The following is a 17,531-nucleotide window of genomic DNA, read 5'->3' as shown; positions in this document are numbered from 1 at the left end:
CTGAGCCACTAGTCCCTTTCTGGGACCGAAGGTGGATCCTTTGCTCCACGAATGAGGGTGCTCTAACCCGATCCATCACCGGCCGCTCACCGGGGCCCGGAGGTGCGGGAGGACCCTTTTGCCGCACCGGTGACCGTCGTGACCGAAGCTGATTCCGGCTCTTGCCACCGGAGAACGCACTTGATGCCGCGGCCCCGTTCCGTGGCGAGAAAGGTTGGATTCCAGGAAAGTTCTATTTAATCAGGGTGGCATGAACGGAAGGCACCAGAGATGAAAGCTAATACCTACACCTACCTTACCTGATATGCATCAGCTTTATGTTGCTGGCAATCGGCCCTTTCCCCTTCCTTTCTCCCAACCAAACCAACGTTGTTTCCTCCATTCGACCTCCATCACCTGACAGGCGCCTGATCAATGCAACGCCAACCCGACGTTGGACTTATTTTCACCACGAACCTTTGATATCCGAAAAGACTGATTTTCTTTTTCCATTCTTACGAATGCCGCAGAGATCGACAGTAAAGCTCACACCAGCGAACCGGCCCGAGCCCCAAGACCCTTGATGATTGACCGTCATCCAACATCCCTCAGGATTGCATCCCGCTCCCCGTCGATATCAAACCCCCCAGCAGTCATAACATCAAGCCTCGAGTGCACCTTGACTCAAACCAACCTCCCACACTCCGCCACTCCGCGTCCTGTCGTTCTTCGCATCACGAACCGTCTCCAAGCATCTAGCTGCACTCATGTATCAGAGGACAATCACCCCCCGGATCTGCCAGAGTGGATAAGCTCCCAACCCGCCGGCGTTCGACCTTTATCCCCACGACACCACCGTGGAAACGCCAACGCCATTCTTGTTTCCCTACTAAAGACACAATGTCAAGTCCGGCAAGCTGATCATCACGCCCCTCTCTCTCGTGTGACGAGAGCAGCACCCAGCATCCCCCGCCAAGATAAGATTTAGCGCGCGCGGCGCTTGACTAGGACGTACACGCACAACGTACGAATACACCTGTCTGCCTGTTTGCAAGTCGAAGTTGGCACAGCTCAGACCATAAACCCCGTTCGGCGCGGAAGCTAAACGGGTCCATGCCGCCCGGCACGGCCTCCCCGCTGACGCCGGTGCCCAAGGTCGCATATCGCCACTCGCTCAAGGGGGGGAAAGAGGAAAACGGCTGCTTTTGCTGGATTATATGCCGCTTCCGTCGGCATCCTGCCGTCATTCCTAGCCTGCCGTCATTCTTACCAAGGCAGCTTGGCCGACACTACACAAGGACCGGTGGTTTCTTTTGGGATCCCGTCGAAAACTAGCGAAATTGAAGGCAGAATATCCAACTACAACAGGCCGGCTATAGCATCGTCGATTATGCAGTCCACGATCCACCCCGACACGAAACTAGCTCTCACACCTCGAAACAATGATTCAGGATCCCGAGTCCGAAGTTGGCACAGCACCCTCGTCACAGACAGAAGCACGTTCCAATTCTGCCCGGGTAAACCCAGTAAGTCGCGTGCCGGGACGAACCAACTTCTTCCACTGCGTCCTCCAAATTGCTTAGGTTACCCACCACTTCAAGTTGATACAGTGGGAAAATGGCCCCAAGATAGAACATCCAAACCACGGCAACCATGAGCATCACGAACCTTGTCCTGCCACACAGCTCTGCTTATTCACTCTCTAGTCAGCCAAGATTCGAAACCACCTTCTACCGGACTCTAACGTTCTTCCAGAATTCCGCTCTGTCGCATCCTTGCTTCCCTGTGCTCATGGGCTTTGTTCCCAGCACCAGCCTGTCTGTTCGCGCCCTGGAGTTTGCCTTACCTGTACTGATAGCAAAGCATAGGGAACTCCATCCTTTGCGACAATGTGTCAGTTGAACGCCGCTATGTGGGCGGCAGAACGGGAGAAGATTGCAAAACAGAGCCCAAGCCAGGATGTGGCCCTTCGGCCTGTCTGCCATGTGCCCCGGTTTGCTTGTCATTCTTCAACACGACCACACCAGTCCCACCAGCAACCTCATTGCATGTCTGTCTATGTAACCCTACCAATCACCGGAAAGTGTAAGTCTACATCATACTATTCATCGGCTCTTTGCCTCGCCTTTGACATGAGTTGTCAAGGGGGGCACGCGGCGCAGTCCGACGGGATTCTAGGCGGCGCGCAGATCGCATCCCTTCTTTCCCATCCATCTTCAACTCACTTTTCCGACAGCTTGCTTACCCCCCGGTTTCACTACTTCGCCCCCCCGGCCCTGGCCCTTCTTCCCCGGGGGACCCATCAGGCGGGATGCGACACAACGGTCTCCCCATTGACTTACAGAGCTCCCTAAATCATTTTATGGTTTGCGTTCCCCGTTCTTGGCCAAGTGATAGTGTAGGATACCTCCATCGATCGCCGCTGATGGCCCTTGGTGGTCCCTCCCGCCCAAGTCACCCCGTCAGGCACGCAAGCAGGAACCCCATCGGCTGATGATCACCGTTCATTTCAGCCCAACCCAAGCGCCGTCGGGTGTGGGGGTAACAAAGTCGCACCGATAGGATAGGGGCAGAGCCGGCGGACACCTGGGTTCCTGCCACGCCTGTCCCATGGTCGCTGCCGTTATGCTGGGTTGACAAGCCAGATATCGTAGCTTTGGCTCCTGGAACATGCGCAGGGAAGACGAGAGAGTACCCGGGTCCCCATCCTACTTGATGGCAGGAGTCAGGAGCCGTGCAACGAACAGAGCGCCTCAAGTCATGACGTGTACGAACTGGATACCGGCACCTCTGAAGTACACTGCGTAGATTCTTGGCGCTGAGAGAGCGCGCCCAGCCACGGGCTATGGGATATCAAACTACCAAAGGCTCATTTAAGCCGCCCAAATCAAGTGAGTAGAGAAGAAAACAACAATAGTATAGGAGGGATATGTCCAAATTGCTCTCTCCTCTCTGTCTCGTGAACCGCACAAACACGTGTCAAAACAACCTTCCGGTAGCCCAATGTAGGTGAAGGGGGTCTGTCAAAAAAGATATGACCCATTGAAACAACTCCAGGCCCCCAAACCACGCCGTGGCAGTGCAGAAACGAATAGCAAAACCACCAAAATAACAGTACCAACGTACAAAGAGGTTTCCGCCCTTTCCTGATGAACCTATGCGCCCATCGCTTTCCCTGTAGCATGCTCATACCCCTTTTCGCTTGCGGAACCAAACCGTAAAGGGTCAAGTAAAGGTATGTATGTGTGTAAAGAGGCAGTTCAGTCGAGAGTCCCTGGAGGCTGCAGAAGTAAAGGAGGTTTTCTGCCCACAATGGAGCGCCATTACCATTTCTCGTACAAAAATCAGATTAAAAAACAAACAAGACGCAACTCGCTTTGCCGAGAGGTGGAGCATTGAGCTAAGCTAAGCCTGTGGGTGTGTTCTCATGCGTCGTGCCTTTGGGGGCGCTGTCGTCCTGATGACGTCCCGGTTCCGTATCGAGGAATCATTTACTCTCTTCTTCTCTTCTTCTAAAGAACGAGGTGGATTCCGCCCTTCTGCAATAACTTTCAGTTCGTAAGGTCCGTAAAATGTCGTAAACAAAGTGCCACAATGGCCAACAGCATCGAAACACTCGCCGTGGTTTGCTGCGCACGGCGAGGCTGTCGACTTCGGCCTGGGCGAGTATATGATAGGAGGAAGCATGCAAGCACACTAGCTTCTGAACCGCTGTGCAGCACGGTCTTGAATTTGCTTCTCCGTAGAAACGTATAGTCGGTCGAGGTAGTCCATGGCGCTCGCGTCCTTGAGGATCTTGGCTACCTGAATGCCCGCCGAAATGAGCTGTAAAATGTTGCGGTCGTCCTTTAATGGGCGACTCTGGTGCTTGGCCGCATGTCGCATCTCCAGTGAGTTCTCGAGAATCGTGACAAACTGCTTAATTTGGCCGTTGTAAAGTACCCGCGCCGGGATGCGGCGCTTCGTAGCTAGGCGCTTCAGAAGGTAGACCCATTCTGTCCATTCTCGGTCCTGAGGTCGCTCAACAGGTCGCATGTCCTGTGTCAAAGGAATGGGGAACTGGTATTTAGCCACAAAGTCGTACGCGCACTGAGAGAGCCTGTCGTTGACTTGCGTAAGCACCAAGTCCTGCTCTTGAACGTGGAGGTTGGTGGGGAGATGGGGCAGTTCGCGTTCTTGCATCGCAATGTATTCTGGCGGCGGGCGAGCGAGAAACTGATGCGGGCCGTCGAATTCGTCGCGGTTAGAAGGTCGACGTTGTGGCCGACCCTTGCCATTCACCTTACTCTTACTCGGGGGAGTGGTGCCGGCCCCATTTTCGAGGGAATAATCAGAAAGGTTCGGAGATGCAATAATGTCGTCGACCGAGTCCGTCGGGGAGTATCTTTCCTGGTGATCCCATGATTGAGAGTTCGTACTCTTGTACGACCCGTACCCGGCGGCACCACTGGTGCCGTAAGTGCCAGAAGCTGGGCGCGATCCGTACGCCGGGGCAGCGGCGGCGGCAGCGGCAGCGGCAACAGCATGGGGATTGGTTCCGATCGGCAAGTTGTAGTTACTAGCTCCTGGCGAGTACGTGGACACGCTTCAAAGGGATGGTGTTACTCGTTTGCTCCTTTGTGGGAAAACATCATGAGCAATGACGTCTGGTTCTTACCTCGATGAACGATAATAGTTGGTATCAAATCCTCCGGCAGGCGGGAATGTATCGTTGTACATTGAACTTTTCTCAACGGTCAGTCACCCCTCCTCGGGCTTTTTGGAAATTGGGAGAGCGGTCCGTACCTCCGCGTCGAGTTCCACGGTCCGTTGGACATGGCTGATGGTCTGTAGGCAAAATCCGGCTGGGCCATATCTTCCGGGGGCATAACGGTAGAGAGAAAAGAAATCAGGCAGCAAAATGTTTGGAAATATCCAAAATGTCCAGAGATGGAAGCCACGTGAAATATGAATAGTCCTTGGGCGGGCAGGTCAGCCCTGGGTGTCCAAAAAGAGTCCTTTGGGCTGTGATCTTCGGCCAAGTATTCCTAGGAAAATGCGGCAAGTTGTCTCCTCAAACACAAGGGAATCCACGATAACAAAAATGGTCTTGTTCCAGGATGGGACCCTTGAAGAACTCCGGGTCGTTGCAAGGGCGGTGTGCGTGATGGGGGGCAAGCAGGTGATCGGTCCAAGAAACGACCCGTCTCCACGAAGACACCTTAAATGACTTATAAGATGGTCGGGAATGGCTTGACGTGAAAGACACTAGGGGGTTAGTGGGAGATGTCTGATCTTGCTGGCGCAAAACGGGAAAGAAGAAACCAACAAGCTCCTGGGATGGACGAGGATGGGGGAGCGGGCAGGATCCTGACAGTGGATGATTAAGTTCGGAATGGAGGCATTTATGTCTGCTTGCGATGTCCTTCCTCGTGGGGCGTTGTACTGGAGCGGCGACAATGGTTGATCCTGGTCAAGACAGCAGAAAGATGTGGTCCGTTGGGAAGTCGAGGCGAAGGGAGGACAGGGACCAGGACAGACGCAGGCCGGCGAGACTCGAGTAAAGATTTGCATTCGCCCCAATGACCAACACCATGGAGACGTCTCTGGTTTCAAGCGGGACGGCTGCCGCATGGGCTGGAGGATACGTGACTGCCAAGCGCTGTAGTCCAGAAGGTTCATCTGTCGGGCGTCCTGGAATAGATTGGTCGACGGTGGGAGCCCCAGGACAAGTTGGCATCCATCCCTAGCTCGTCGAGCGTGGATCGTGGGCACGACACGCGAGTGACGAGGGAGATCAGCGTGCCCTTTGATTGCTGGTGCTCTTCCTGTCCCCCTCTATTTTCGCGCGATGCCAGGTCGAATTTTTTGACACTTGGCCCCTCAGTCAAGGAAGACCCCAGAAGGACGACAAATCTTATGGCCGGCCTGTGTAGGCTCACGCGTGGAAGCCATTGGACGTGCCAACTCCTGACGGAGGACGGAGCCAGTTGTGTCGAGTAGGGCACCGATTGGGCTGTGACAGAAACTTTTTCTTTGCTGGGCTGGAGGATTGTTGCCCGAAAGGTCGGAGTAGCTTTTCGGTACCGGATGGGATGATTTGTGCAGGGTTGTACCTAGCGGGAGAAGAAGCGGTGACAACAGGCCGGGTTGGGCACAAATTGGACAAGCAAACACCGACGGCCGATACGATGAGGGGACGCGCGCTACGTGCGAAATGTGCGTGCCCAACCATGCCTTGATGCCCACCTGGTAAGTCGAAGTTGCTTTTGTGCATCATTGAATCAGGAACCCTCCATCGAATACCCCAACAGTGGCATTGCTCAGAAGGGGTCGACTGACTATTACCCGTCAACCAATCATGCAGCGCTTCAGCAGACATACTTCATTGTCACAATCGTGGGCGCCTTGCTCCGCTGAATTCCGGGTGGCTTCTGCTACTTTAGTAGAACCGGGTCGGTAACCTTTGGAGCCTCAATGATTCGCGGATCCGACGAATGGTATGTGTAAGCTGAAAGTAGCGAACGTGAAGCTGGTCACGGTGATATTGAGGCAGGGGAGGCTCATGGATCCGGGGAGATGTTGCTGGGGCTGGGTCAAGATTTGGGCGGAAGCGTCTGGGCCCCCGCCAGGGCCAATGGTGTGCACCCCAGAGGCTTCAAGGCTGGTCGTTCGGCTGGCTGCGGGTGACTAGTCCATCGCCATCGACTTCCATCGCCAATCAGGCGGGATGACGTGCGCCTCGGTTAACCCCAGTATCCTGGCTTGCCTGGGTAGTTTCTCGATAACCTCAACGATTCGAACTCGACTGTCCCGAACCCAAGGGCGAACAGTGATGGTCGGACGATCGCCGCAATCTTTGTGCATAATATGCCCTAGACAGACTGATCGATCTCGGGGTGCAGTAACAGTCAGAAGTAGTCGAAACGAGCCAAAAAGTGCCGAGTGGAGGAAGGGGGGGCAGGATGGCCATTTCGTCTATTGATGAGCTGTCAGGCGGCGCCTCGTGGCTTGCGGGGATTGCGGGACGATCAAATCGCCAAATTGATAAAATGAGATGGATGACGTTGGTTGTTTTTTGTTGCCATTTTTGTCACAAACGTATCGAGCTGCTGTCTCATTTGACTGTTGTTTGGGTGTAATGGCGACAACGACTACGGATACATCTCGTGCCATGCATATGCGCTGTAAGATTTGGGGGGAAGCCGTCGTTCGTCAATCGGTGGACGTCGACACCTGTCGTTCCACCAGCGCATTGATACAGGGTGGGTGGGGAGTTTGTTGTGCTGTTTCGTATGCCTCATTGAGACGACGACGTCTTTCTGAAGCGGAGTAGACCGTTGAAAGTTGGCCGAAACAAAGGAGCAAACAATCTTGGGCTCCCCATGCTTCCGGGCATTGAGAAGGCCGGGATGTTGCGCATGGCGGAGCGAAATGCGCATGACATGACCGAAATCACAACCGGTGTGTCCCACTTAAAATCTGGCGATTCGGAGGGGTATGACCGGCCACTTCCACCGAGTTGTCAATGCGTCTTTGCTTCATCGGGTCGATGCTTCTATCCCGTTTTCCGGGATAACGGCTCGAGATCGAGTTCAATCGAGAGGCCCGTCGCGGGTTCCTAGTCGGCCCAGTTCTGCCACGATTGCCACGGTCGCACCGATGGAAGCATCCGGCCATGGAAGCACTTTCGAATGTTCGGTGTCGACGTTGGGAACAACACCGGCTTGATAGTCTAGGTTGTGAGGATGATTCGATAGATGACAGGGTTGATACTCGACGCTAAAGACGACACTTTAGAATGGAAGATTGGTTTATGCCTTGCTTATTAGCGCGGGTGGGTTGAGTTCTGGAATATTCTTTCCGTCTGTTGGAGTCCTCGGTTGATATGTTGGGCGGGGGGGAGTGTGGTTGTACGATGCTGTCAATCTGAGGTTAAGATGTGTTGCTTGATGGTGTAAGGAGTAGAAACCCATGAGACCGGTCGGCGCTTGCCCATTTGGATGTTCACTTCTGGTTCCATTCAAGTTCAAGTCCTGCTGGGCAGGTTCGGCCCTTCCTGTCCAGGGTCTCGAGTACCTAAGCTTGCTGAAGTAGCAGAAGGCCCGCACCTTCCACAAGATACGGTACAACGTCAGTGGCCGGAAAAACAACGGCAGGACGGGCTTAGAACCGAGGGGCTTGGCGGGGCTGGACCGGGTATCATCCTGGCCCACCAACTAACATCCATTGTCTCCTATTGGTCGAATTCTCATGCACCTCTCGTGTAGCAACTTCCACCTGATCGCTTACGCCAATCATCATCAACATCATCAACGTTTTCGTCAAGTTCAGAGGGCTGATTAAACATGAGGGATGGGAAACAGAGACTCCTAAGTCGCAAACTACGTGCATCTCTTCTCTCATTTCCAACCTCCCAGCTACCACTTCTATGTTGTCCCCTTCTTGCCCGGTGCTTTCCCCAGGATCTCATGCAACTGCAAGATCAATCTCGCTCTGGTCCGCTTAGCCGCATTTCCCACCAAGAATGATCAATCGGCGTCGCCTCAAGCCCCGGGACTGTGTGGAGAATCATTGACAACGAGGTGCATTGACTTGATATGGCACCGCCCAAGAACCGAATACGCAAATTCCACCGTCGCAGCAAGAACGGTTGCTCGACGTGTAAGCTGCGTCACGTACGATGTGACGAGCGGAAGCCTTTGTGGTATGCATCCCTCCCACGTCTTCCACGCCCATGTCCCCTTGACAATGCTCATGCCCCCCAACTGCCCCTTGCCACATGTCCCGTCCATAGAGAACCAACAGACAGGACACTCCTCCCGTCGAATGGGTGCCTAACATCAGCTTTAGCACAAACTGTCTGCAGAGCGGCAAGGACTGCGTATATCCTGACGTTGAACCTGACGAGGAGACTCAATCATATTCTCTTTCAGGATCCCGATCTGGGTCCGAGCCAACCGTTGTCCCGGCTGAAGAAGCCTCCATCATTACCAATGTCGTGTCAAACCAGCCATTTGCCGGCTTCTCATGCGACTACCAGATGTCGGCAACGTCGCAATGGCTCTGGCACCAATGTAAGCAGACTTCTTTGCTTCCGAGGTCACTTGACTGACATCATGCCCAGTCACCGCCTTTTATGTCAGAGGCCAGACTCCGGTAGAAAGGGGACAGAACCTATGCAGGTATGGCTTCGTTTTCTATTCCAGCACATTACCCGGGTTAACATTAGAAAGCGTACAAAGGACACTTCTGCATCCGGGCCTGCTTCACGGCTGTCTCGTCGTTGCGGCTTGCCAATGGGCATGGGTCACTGGATCCCTTGAACACGTCAAGGTGCCGTTTCTCTATCACAAGGCAGCCGCCTATGAGTTTGCGAAGCATCAACTCTTCGATTCTGAAGACATCGTCAGCGACACAGCCATCTTTGCTATAGCCAGCCTGGCACTCACTGAGGTAAAGAACAATAAGGTCCTGATGGTAGCGTTTTGCATGCTAATGGCATGCGCAGGGAGCGGTTGGGGATTTGGATGCTTCTTCGAAGCACCTGCGCGGTCTTCACAGGCTGACTCTCAGGAAGAACGGCTACAACTTGATGAGGTCGAATCTAGCGCAACAGATGCTGCAGATGTGAGTGGCCCCTCGCGGATAATGTACAACGCTGATCGGTTAACCAATACTTTGACAGGGCTGGTGATCGCCTACGCCTAGGGGAAGTAAATGTGATTCACGACGCCATCAGTGCTGATTTCCAGCCCAGCATCATCGCCTTGCTGTTTACTTCACTGTGGGATATGGAAAGTCTCCCGCCGCGGCAAGCACCGAAATACGGATGGTGGGAAGGCGACGAGACGCCCACAGACAGGCTCTGGCAGGACTATACCAAAAACCTAAATTGGGAGCTTTCTCGTGGATTTGACCCAGAGCGCAATATAGCAACGATGCTCAACGGCGACGCAAAGAGCAGCAGGGCGAGCTACATTGCCACTTTTTTCTACCTCGTCATGGCGGTCAATGACAGCGAGATGGATTGCGTCCTGACCGTGTGGCTGCTGGAACAACTGATTGACGATGTGTGCGATAAGGAGGAGGAAATGATTGCCGGGACATTCAGTCGCAGCCTGTGGTTATGGAGTGTCCTGTTCGGAGCTGCTGTGGCTTACACGGGTAGACCAATTACCGTCACAGGCAGAGAGCAACTCGCGAGGTGGAGAGAGTTGTACGCTGCAAAATTGAGCTTGGCCAGCAACGTGCTGCAGCTCGACAGCTGGCACGACGCGAAGACGGTCCTGGCGGAAGTTGCCTGGACCGAAGGCTCAGATGCTGAGGGGAGACTACAAGACATCTGGGAAGCAGCCGTCTTACGTCGTACGGGCTCTGCAAACCGGATCCATGAAGTGGACGTGACGACGTAAGTGGCTGAAAGATACTGCCAACACGGCTAGAAGATATTCCAGCTTCCGGACCGACACGTTCATTGCCCTCTAATCAACAGCACCATTTCGAAAGAAAAAGATACGATGATGCATATCACCGTACGCGAGTCCATGATATCGCCGACTACATGTCGGAGCAACGTTTTGCCGAGGTCCGGTGTCAAGTTTTCGGTGACCTGGCGATCCTGGCTTGAGTCAGGAAGCTGGTACACCGAGATTTAGATCGGCGTTTTAGGTAGGGGATGATGCACTGCAACTCCCAGTTTGTCGTAGCGCAGACGGGCGGCTTCATATCCGAAACTTGTTTTCTTTTTTCTTTTCACTGTGAAAAACCAGCAGCTGAAGAAAGACCCACCGACTGGTATCTCTTGATCTCCGGTTCGTGTCGGCGACGGCGGCGAGGCGAGAGGGCAAGATCGCCATGATTGCCAATTGCCTCACGTTGTGGTAAAGGGGGGATTTCCACTCGGCAGCATCTACCGAGGGACGAGCGTAACAGAGTTCAATGGTGTGGAAAGGCGACAAGGATGAGCCGAGTACTGTAAAATTTGTTCCATCTGCGACCGGGCTCGATGGGGAAGGGAAGCTGCCGAACGGGAGGTTGGAACTCTGCCGGCACGGATGGGTCAGCAGTGGATACTCATGTACTGATCATCATGCTTGAATGTCAAGGACAATCACGTGCAAGTGTTACGTCCAAGAGTTGTGAAGCCTTTGATGTATCCGTAAAGGGTAGTAAAATGCTGGAAAGGGGAAAAGTGGTTTCATCGTACAATTACTGTCCCGACAAGAGGTAGGTACTGACTGTAAGTAATTAGACAAAACGAGGTGCTAAAATGGGTTGAAAGGCGGCAAGTTATGGTGTTGGTCTGAGGCTGCGGGTGGCTTGCGTCAAGCTAAGTGCCGTTTGTTTGTTTTACCCGTACTGACGGGACGTTGTAGACGATTCTGAAAACAGACAGCGCTATCGCATGGCGCATCGTGGCTTCCCCAATGCCATGTGTCTTAGTCTTTGCTCTTGCGCTTTACCTTACCTAAGAAACGCCATCTAAGAGTCTGGGACACAAGGCAAGAACCTTGCACACACTCTCTCGATCTCGACTTCAATGTCAACGTCTCGTCGTCTGCGTCCATCGCCAAGGTCTTTCTCCATCCCATCGTCAATGCTCTCCGCTTGACGACGGGCGCCTTCGTCTCACGTCTCTCGCTGTCCCCTGCTGTCCCCTCGTCCCGTATTCCGTGTCAACGTCAGCTCATCAGCCATCTCGCATTAAACTGCCTTGAACTGCCACACGCCAGTGGTTCCCCCCGCGTCTCAACCTCCTGCTGGCCTCAAAGTCAACAAGAGTCAAGACCACCGGCTTCAACCATTTCCAGCTCGTCGGCATCAAAAAAGACCGAGATGGGGGGGGGGGGGCAGGAAGATGGAGCTGCTCAATGCAAATTTGACGGGAATTCGGAGAACGAAGCAAGAGACGACGTGGAGCAATTGCTGGTGATCGAGTCGAACGGTCGTGGATCGCATCAAACTACTCAACATGCCGCTGTATTTGCCGCTGCCACTACCACTACCACTGCGCTCCTTGGTAAGACCAGCATGACAAGTTGCACCATGTTGTCAAGCCATCACAAGGCCACGCGCTGCACGTTACTCATGCATCACAATGCAGCATCATCAAAGGAGTCGCAAATGGTTGGCGAGGACCGCTTCCGCCAGAAGCAGGCCAGCTGGTAGACACCGAAAGACTGCATCGCGAAGCGCGTTTATGTGTCTTGCGGGCGTGATGCACTGCGTCGTTGTTTGTGGTGTGTGGCCGACCGACAGCGACCCGAGCCAGTGAGCATCGAACACGCCAAAATAGCTGCTGGCGGATTGTGCAAGTTGAGACGGAGAGTGTCGGCCGGTGTGTGTCAGCCATGACGGCCCGCCAACCACGGCCTCTGCTTCATCGACGCGTGAGCCGGCGGCGTGCCTACACCAATGAAGCAGCCAACGACCAGGAGAAAGAGTAACACGAGGTAGACGGACAAACGGGCTGAGAGTCCGGCCTTCCGCATTTCCCCCTCGGCTGTGGTGCTACGCTTGTCTGTTGTCAGTGTTGTGTGCGCCTTTTTTTCCACCCTCTTACTCTCTTGCTCCGCCTTCGTCTATTGCCTGGCTTCGTCTAGCGGCCGGCGGTATCGATGCCACCTCGGCAGGCGTAGATTGATGCGCAACAAAACATTGGTTCAAGATGGCGCCATGACTTTGATGCTCGAGACGGCTACTGGAAACGGGTTACGGGAGGCTTTCACGTCTGTGCGAAGAGAGAAAGGGGGGAAGTCAAGGCACAGCCGGAACAAGAGCAACAACATATTGATGGTTGGGATGAGCAAGTTCCACGCATGGTGCGAATGGATGGGAAGATGAAGGGTCGGGGAAAGCAAGCATCAACCCGCTGCGAGTCGACGAGCTGGGCAGCCTTGTTTCTTTTCTCTGCGTCTTCTGGCGTGCTCTTCTACCGCCGGGACGCTCGAGGTTTCTGCACGGATGTGTTGGTGCTGCAGCCATGATCCCTCCACGCTGCCGAGACGGACGAAATACTGGCAGCGCGATAGGCTGGGGACATGATCAGTATCCACCCAGGACTCAAGTCCAAGTTAAGAAAATCAAGGAAGCAAGACCAGTCACCGCCATCCTCGCTCGGAACGGGCCTATGACAGGCGCAGACAGAATGAGGCCAGCTGGCTAGCGCCGTGTATTAGCTCGAGTCGACCTGCGGTCTTTCTGTGACGGCCAACACGAAGGCACATATTGGATACGACGAGGTCGGCGATTCGGCGGTGGACGCTGGCCGCATGTCTGTCTGTTTCCAAGGCAGCCAGCAGAAGCTGAGAAGATGATGCTGCCAGGAGTCCAGACACTCTGGCCAGCAGCTGCCCACGACACAAGACAGAGAGATGAGACTGGATGGGCTTGGAAATGAGTGGTGGACAAGATATTCCAAGATGTGATTGCTATTGCCTTGGCCTGGCATCCATCTGCAGAAACAAAGGGCGCCAATGCTTCGGAACAGGGGCTGTCTCTGGCCAGCAGAACATGGGCAGGGGGGGCCACGCATGTCGACGTGGTAGACAGCTCCACCCCCAATCCTCCTCCCGAGTTTGCCATGCCCGCAGCCCCTTGGATGCCCCCCTCACAGACCTCATCTCGTTCGCTCGTTTGTGCAAATGCCAGCAGAGACATGGCTTCGTCCCGCAACATTAAAACCCGCTGACCCCCTCTGTCCCTGCCCGACGTCTGTTTCTCTTCTTATTCTTTCAGCCCAACCCGCAACATCATTCCTACCCAATTTCTTCTGCATTCTGCATCGCTGATCTCTGGCAACCCAACAAGCGCCAATATTCTCTTCTTCTACCCGCCTACATCCCTTCAGCCCTCACCAAAACGGTCAACCTGAGCTAAGAAAGATCAAAAAAGATCTTCCGCATCTTGCCACCCAAGGACTACCATACTCGACACCATCTCGACCAAAGCATTCCAAAGGAACGTCGCAAACAAGTGATCCGCTGTGTTTGCTCTTTTCTTTGGTATCTTCACACGACACAACTCAACCGAGTTGATTCACATTGCCCTGGACTTGCATGACTACGCGACCCGAGGAATCAATGACTGCCCTTGTTGTTCCGCGCCCGGATATGCCTGGCTACAATTCTCTTGATTTGGACGACGTCCACACACCTTCTAGGTATTGTCTTTTCTTATTCTGTTCCCAGGGTGGTCCGTCGTCTTTTAAAGTCATGTCTTGCGAGCTTCATGTACAGTTTCTTCGCGTCTACCAACCAGATCTTTCCCGCCGCGGAGGCATTCAAACAAAAAGGATACATCGACCCATGGACTCTTCTTCCGGACTATTTTCTCTGCCAGGACACTTTCCCCGGGATCATTGCCAAGGACATTCTTTCTTTCCGCTGGACAGAGGAGACCGTTGTGCAGAGGCCTAGCCTCTTGCCCGTCGAACCAGACGCGGTCATCAACAATATTTAATACTATTTTCACGGTGAGTACTGTCCGACAAGAACAAACCTGAGACAAGCAGCAACTTGGACTCCACTGGAATACTTCGCACCAAACAAACCTGGACATTGTCTGGAAACCTTTTTGCCTATGGGATATTCATGGATATTACTACTGGAACTTATGGACGTCTCATCCGAGGCTACAGAGGCTGCCCAGCTTCGCATTTGGATGGACTTCACCGGATACCTACTCCCAACGACAGAGGACATGCCGGGTCTACTGCTTTGTCACTGCCTTATTTCAGGCTTGACGTAAGCATATTTCGAAAAACGGATCCTGGATTGTCACGGTGCTCCAGCACGTGTCGGCTTCTGTTCTCTCTGTTCATGGATTTCCGTTTGCTTCGATCCTCTGCTTCGACTTGGCACTACCTGGTCTGTCTCCACACAGCAGTATAATTCTGACGGACGGGACTTGCTATTATGCTGTTTTCTGGAAACTCGTCAACACAACCGGTATTATCCACAGCCGTAAGGACCTTACACAATTGCTCACAAACCCTGAACCGGCATGAGGACAACATCATGGCACCGATGAAGCATTACCGCACCTTCAAGGCTACACACCGGCAACATCACCAATACCCAAGGACAGCTGTTCTTCACGACTATTGACCCTGAGGATCTACGACATATCTGTATTTGTTACACGCACCCGGAGCTCCACAAATTTGAACCGCGGACCTACACTGGACCACTCGCTATCGCTTATTGGACTCTATCCTGGCATGATCATTTGATCTGCGCTCGCTTGGTCTGTCAACTCATAACTCCGAACCTGTGAGGCACAAGGCCCGTCTGCTAACACGCTTGTCCTACAGGAACAAAGTTGTGCCATGCTGAGATGTTTTCTTGTTTACTTTTTTTTTTGCACTGCACACATGCTTTAGTGGAGAAACAGCACACTAACCCCCCCCTTTCAGCGACTACAGCTTTTTCCATGCACAAATGGTGCCCTCAGGAATGTTTTCCTTTTCTTCTCAAACAGGACCATCGGACCCCTTGAGTGGTTCGTGGGAAACGACAGGAGAAGGTGCACAGAACTTTCAAGACTTCTCAGACAACGGATCTGCCCACCCGGGAGATTCCGAGGACTACTCCTTCCAAGTTGATGGCCACATCACGCCCAGAGGACAGGGCCAGACTACCGAGGATATGCAGAGCAAGTGGACTGCTCCCGCAACTGTTGGTAGCGAGCCCATGCGGAGAGGAACTTCGCGCAGCTCAGCCGGAAGCCGCAAGCACCGGATTTCCAAGGTCACATCTCCCAAGGCACGACCCACCAGAATGACTGCTGCCGCGTCAGCTCAAGTATCTGCTCAGCTGTCCTCCATGGACATCACAGGTAATGCTACGGTCTACGGACCCCAGCCCAGCGCCCAAATGATGGACGTGAACCCCTACTTCCTGGACACGGATACGAGTGCCGTCTCGTCCCAATGGTTTAACTCCATGGAGCTCAGCATGATGCCCGATGGCCTGCCCTCAGGCGAGCTGAACATGCACGTTGTGCCTGCTCAGATGCAGCTTGACCCGGACTCGAGCTTGGGTGCTCACTCTCCTTCTGCCTCCTGGAACTCTTTCAGCCCTACGGAATCGCACCTGTCTTCGCCGGCCGGAAGCACTGAGGACTCGTGGCTGTCCGCCCCCCTCATGTCTTCGCCGTCGCACTCGGAGCACGTCTCCCCCATTATTCAAAGCCAGTCTCCAAGGTATGTTCCTCAGATCAGCTGCGCTAGCCTAGAGCCAGCCTCTGACGAGACTCTCTTGTACAGCGCCAACGGGAAGTTCATGAGCGACGAGCTCGCTGGAAGCGTCCTCACCATCGTCGGCGATGCCGCTCTGCCCCCTGCTTTCCCCAGCCGCCGGCCTACCAACGAGGGTGACACCGCCCGGGACCACCCTTTGTACAAGAACGCGACCCCGCAAGCCGATGGCTTGTTCCACTGCCCGTGGGAAGGAGAAACCAGCTGCAACCACAAGCCCGAGAAGCTCAAGTGCAACTACGAGTAAGTCGACTTATATCGTCTCCATCTCAACCCCGTCCCCCGAGACTAACCATCCCCTTCTTGTGCAGCAAGTTCGTGGACTCCCACTTGAAGCCCTACCGCTGCAAGATTGACTCCTGCGAGAATGCCCGTTTCTCCTCCACTGCCTGCCTGCTCCGCCATGAGCGTGAGGCTCATGCCATGCACGGCCACGGCGACAAGCCCTTCCTGTGCTCCTATGAAGGATGCGACCGTGCCATGCCCGGCAATGGATTCCCACGCCAGTGGAACCTGAAGGATCATATGCGCCGTGTTCACAACGACAACGGCGTTCCTGGATCCCCTACCAGCGTCAGCAACGGCCAGCAGAGCTCCAAGGGCCGCAAGCGCAAGGATGCGCCCAAGGCCGCCCCCGTCGGACCCGCACCACCCTCCCGCAAGGTCACCGCCAAGGCGGCCATCGTGGAGGCTGCTGTCAAGGAGGAGTCTTCCTCCAAGGCCCTCATCGAGGAGTGGATGTCCCACCGCCAGGCTCTGGAGAACATTGTTCGTGACCTCAACCAGCCCGAGGACATGAAGAACTCGCAGCTCATCAAGGATGCCCACAACCTTCTGTCCGTCATGGGCAAGATCGGACACAACCTTACCGCTCAACCAATGGACTCCAAGGTGCCCTTCCACGGAAACTACGTCCACGCCGGATGAATACCTAGTTTTGGTCCGTAAAAGCCCGCTTTACACCGTCGATAAAAAAGACTTCCACTGACCGGTCATTGCTTGCAGAACTTGACTACAAACTAGTCACAGAATGCTACTAGCCTTGAATGCAAGCGCATCAGGCATGTTCGACTACAACTCGATCCTCTAAATTGTGGACGTTGTATGTCGCCGGGGAACCATCACGCTATCACGGGGACTTCGTGTCGCAGTGAGCTTCTCTCACACTGGATAAATCCACACCTCCGGATGAATACACCTCGTTTGCCGCCCGGCAATGGATACCCAGGATTGAAGCCAATGGACACCGCAAGGAGTTCTCAAAGAGCCAGCAACTGAGCTCTAGCGAAGGCCGCGCCGCCCCCGCGCCGCG

The 17,531-nt window shown here is 54.1% G+C and overlaps 3 protein-coding genes across 3 annotated transcripts; 2 read left to right on the top strand and 1 right to left on the bottom strand.

Moving 5' to 3' along the window:
• Positions 1–3,675: 3,675 nt before the first annotated feature.
• On the bottom strand, positions 3,676–4,698 carry N0V96_008470 (uncharacterized protein; the record flags this gene model as incomplete). The annotated part of the gene is made up of 2 exons (XM_065758340.1): positions 3,676–4,564; positions 4,637–4,698. The coding sequence occupies 2 exons, from the start codon at positions 4,696–4,698 to the stop codon at positions 3,676–3,678; spliced, it is 951 nt and encodes a 316-aa protein (XP_065613095.1).
• Positions 4,699–9,577: 4,879 nt separating this feature from the next.
• On the top strand, positions 9,578–10,373 carry N0V96_008469 (uncharacterized protein; the record flags this gene model as incomplete). Its single annotated transcript, XM_053190086.2, has 2 exons — positions 9,578–9,588; positions 9,647–10,373. The coding sequence occupies 2 exons, from the start codon at positions 9,578–9,580 to the stop codon at positions 10,371–10,373; spliced, it is 738 nt and encodes a 245-aa protein (XP_053052508.2).
• Positions 10,374–15,401: 5,028 nt separating this feature from the next.
• Positions 15,402–17,146, top strand: N0V96_008468 (uncharacterized protein; the record flags this gene model as incomplete). Its single annotated transcript, XM_053190085.2, has 2 exons — positions 15,402–16,462; positions 16,531–17,146. The coding sequence occupies 2 exons, from the start codon at positions 15,402–15,404 to the stop codon at positions 17,144–17,146; spliced, it is 1,677 nt and encodes a 558-aa protein (XP_053052507.2).
• Between the last annotated feature and the right edge of the window lie 385 nt (positions 17,147–17,531).

The sequence above is a fragment of the Colletotrichum fioriniae genome (genome assembly GCF_027942845.1).
Source record: "Colletotrichum fioriniae strain IMI 355084 chromosome Unknown scaffold_10, whole genome shotgun sequence".
Lineage (NCBI taxonomy): Eukaryota > Fungi > Ascomycota > Sordariomycetes > Glomerellales > Glomerellaceae > Colletotrichum > Colletotrichum fioriniae.
Note: the sequence above shows the minus strand (reverse complement) of the source record. Positions and strands in the feature narration are given on the sequence as shown.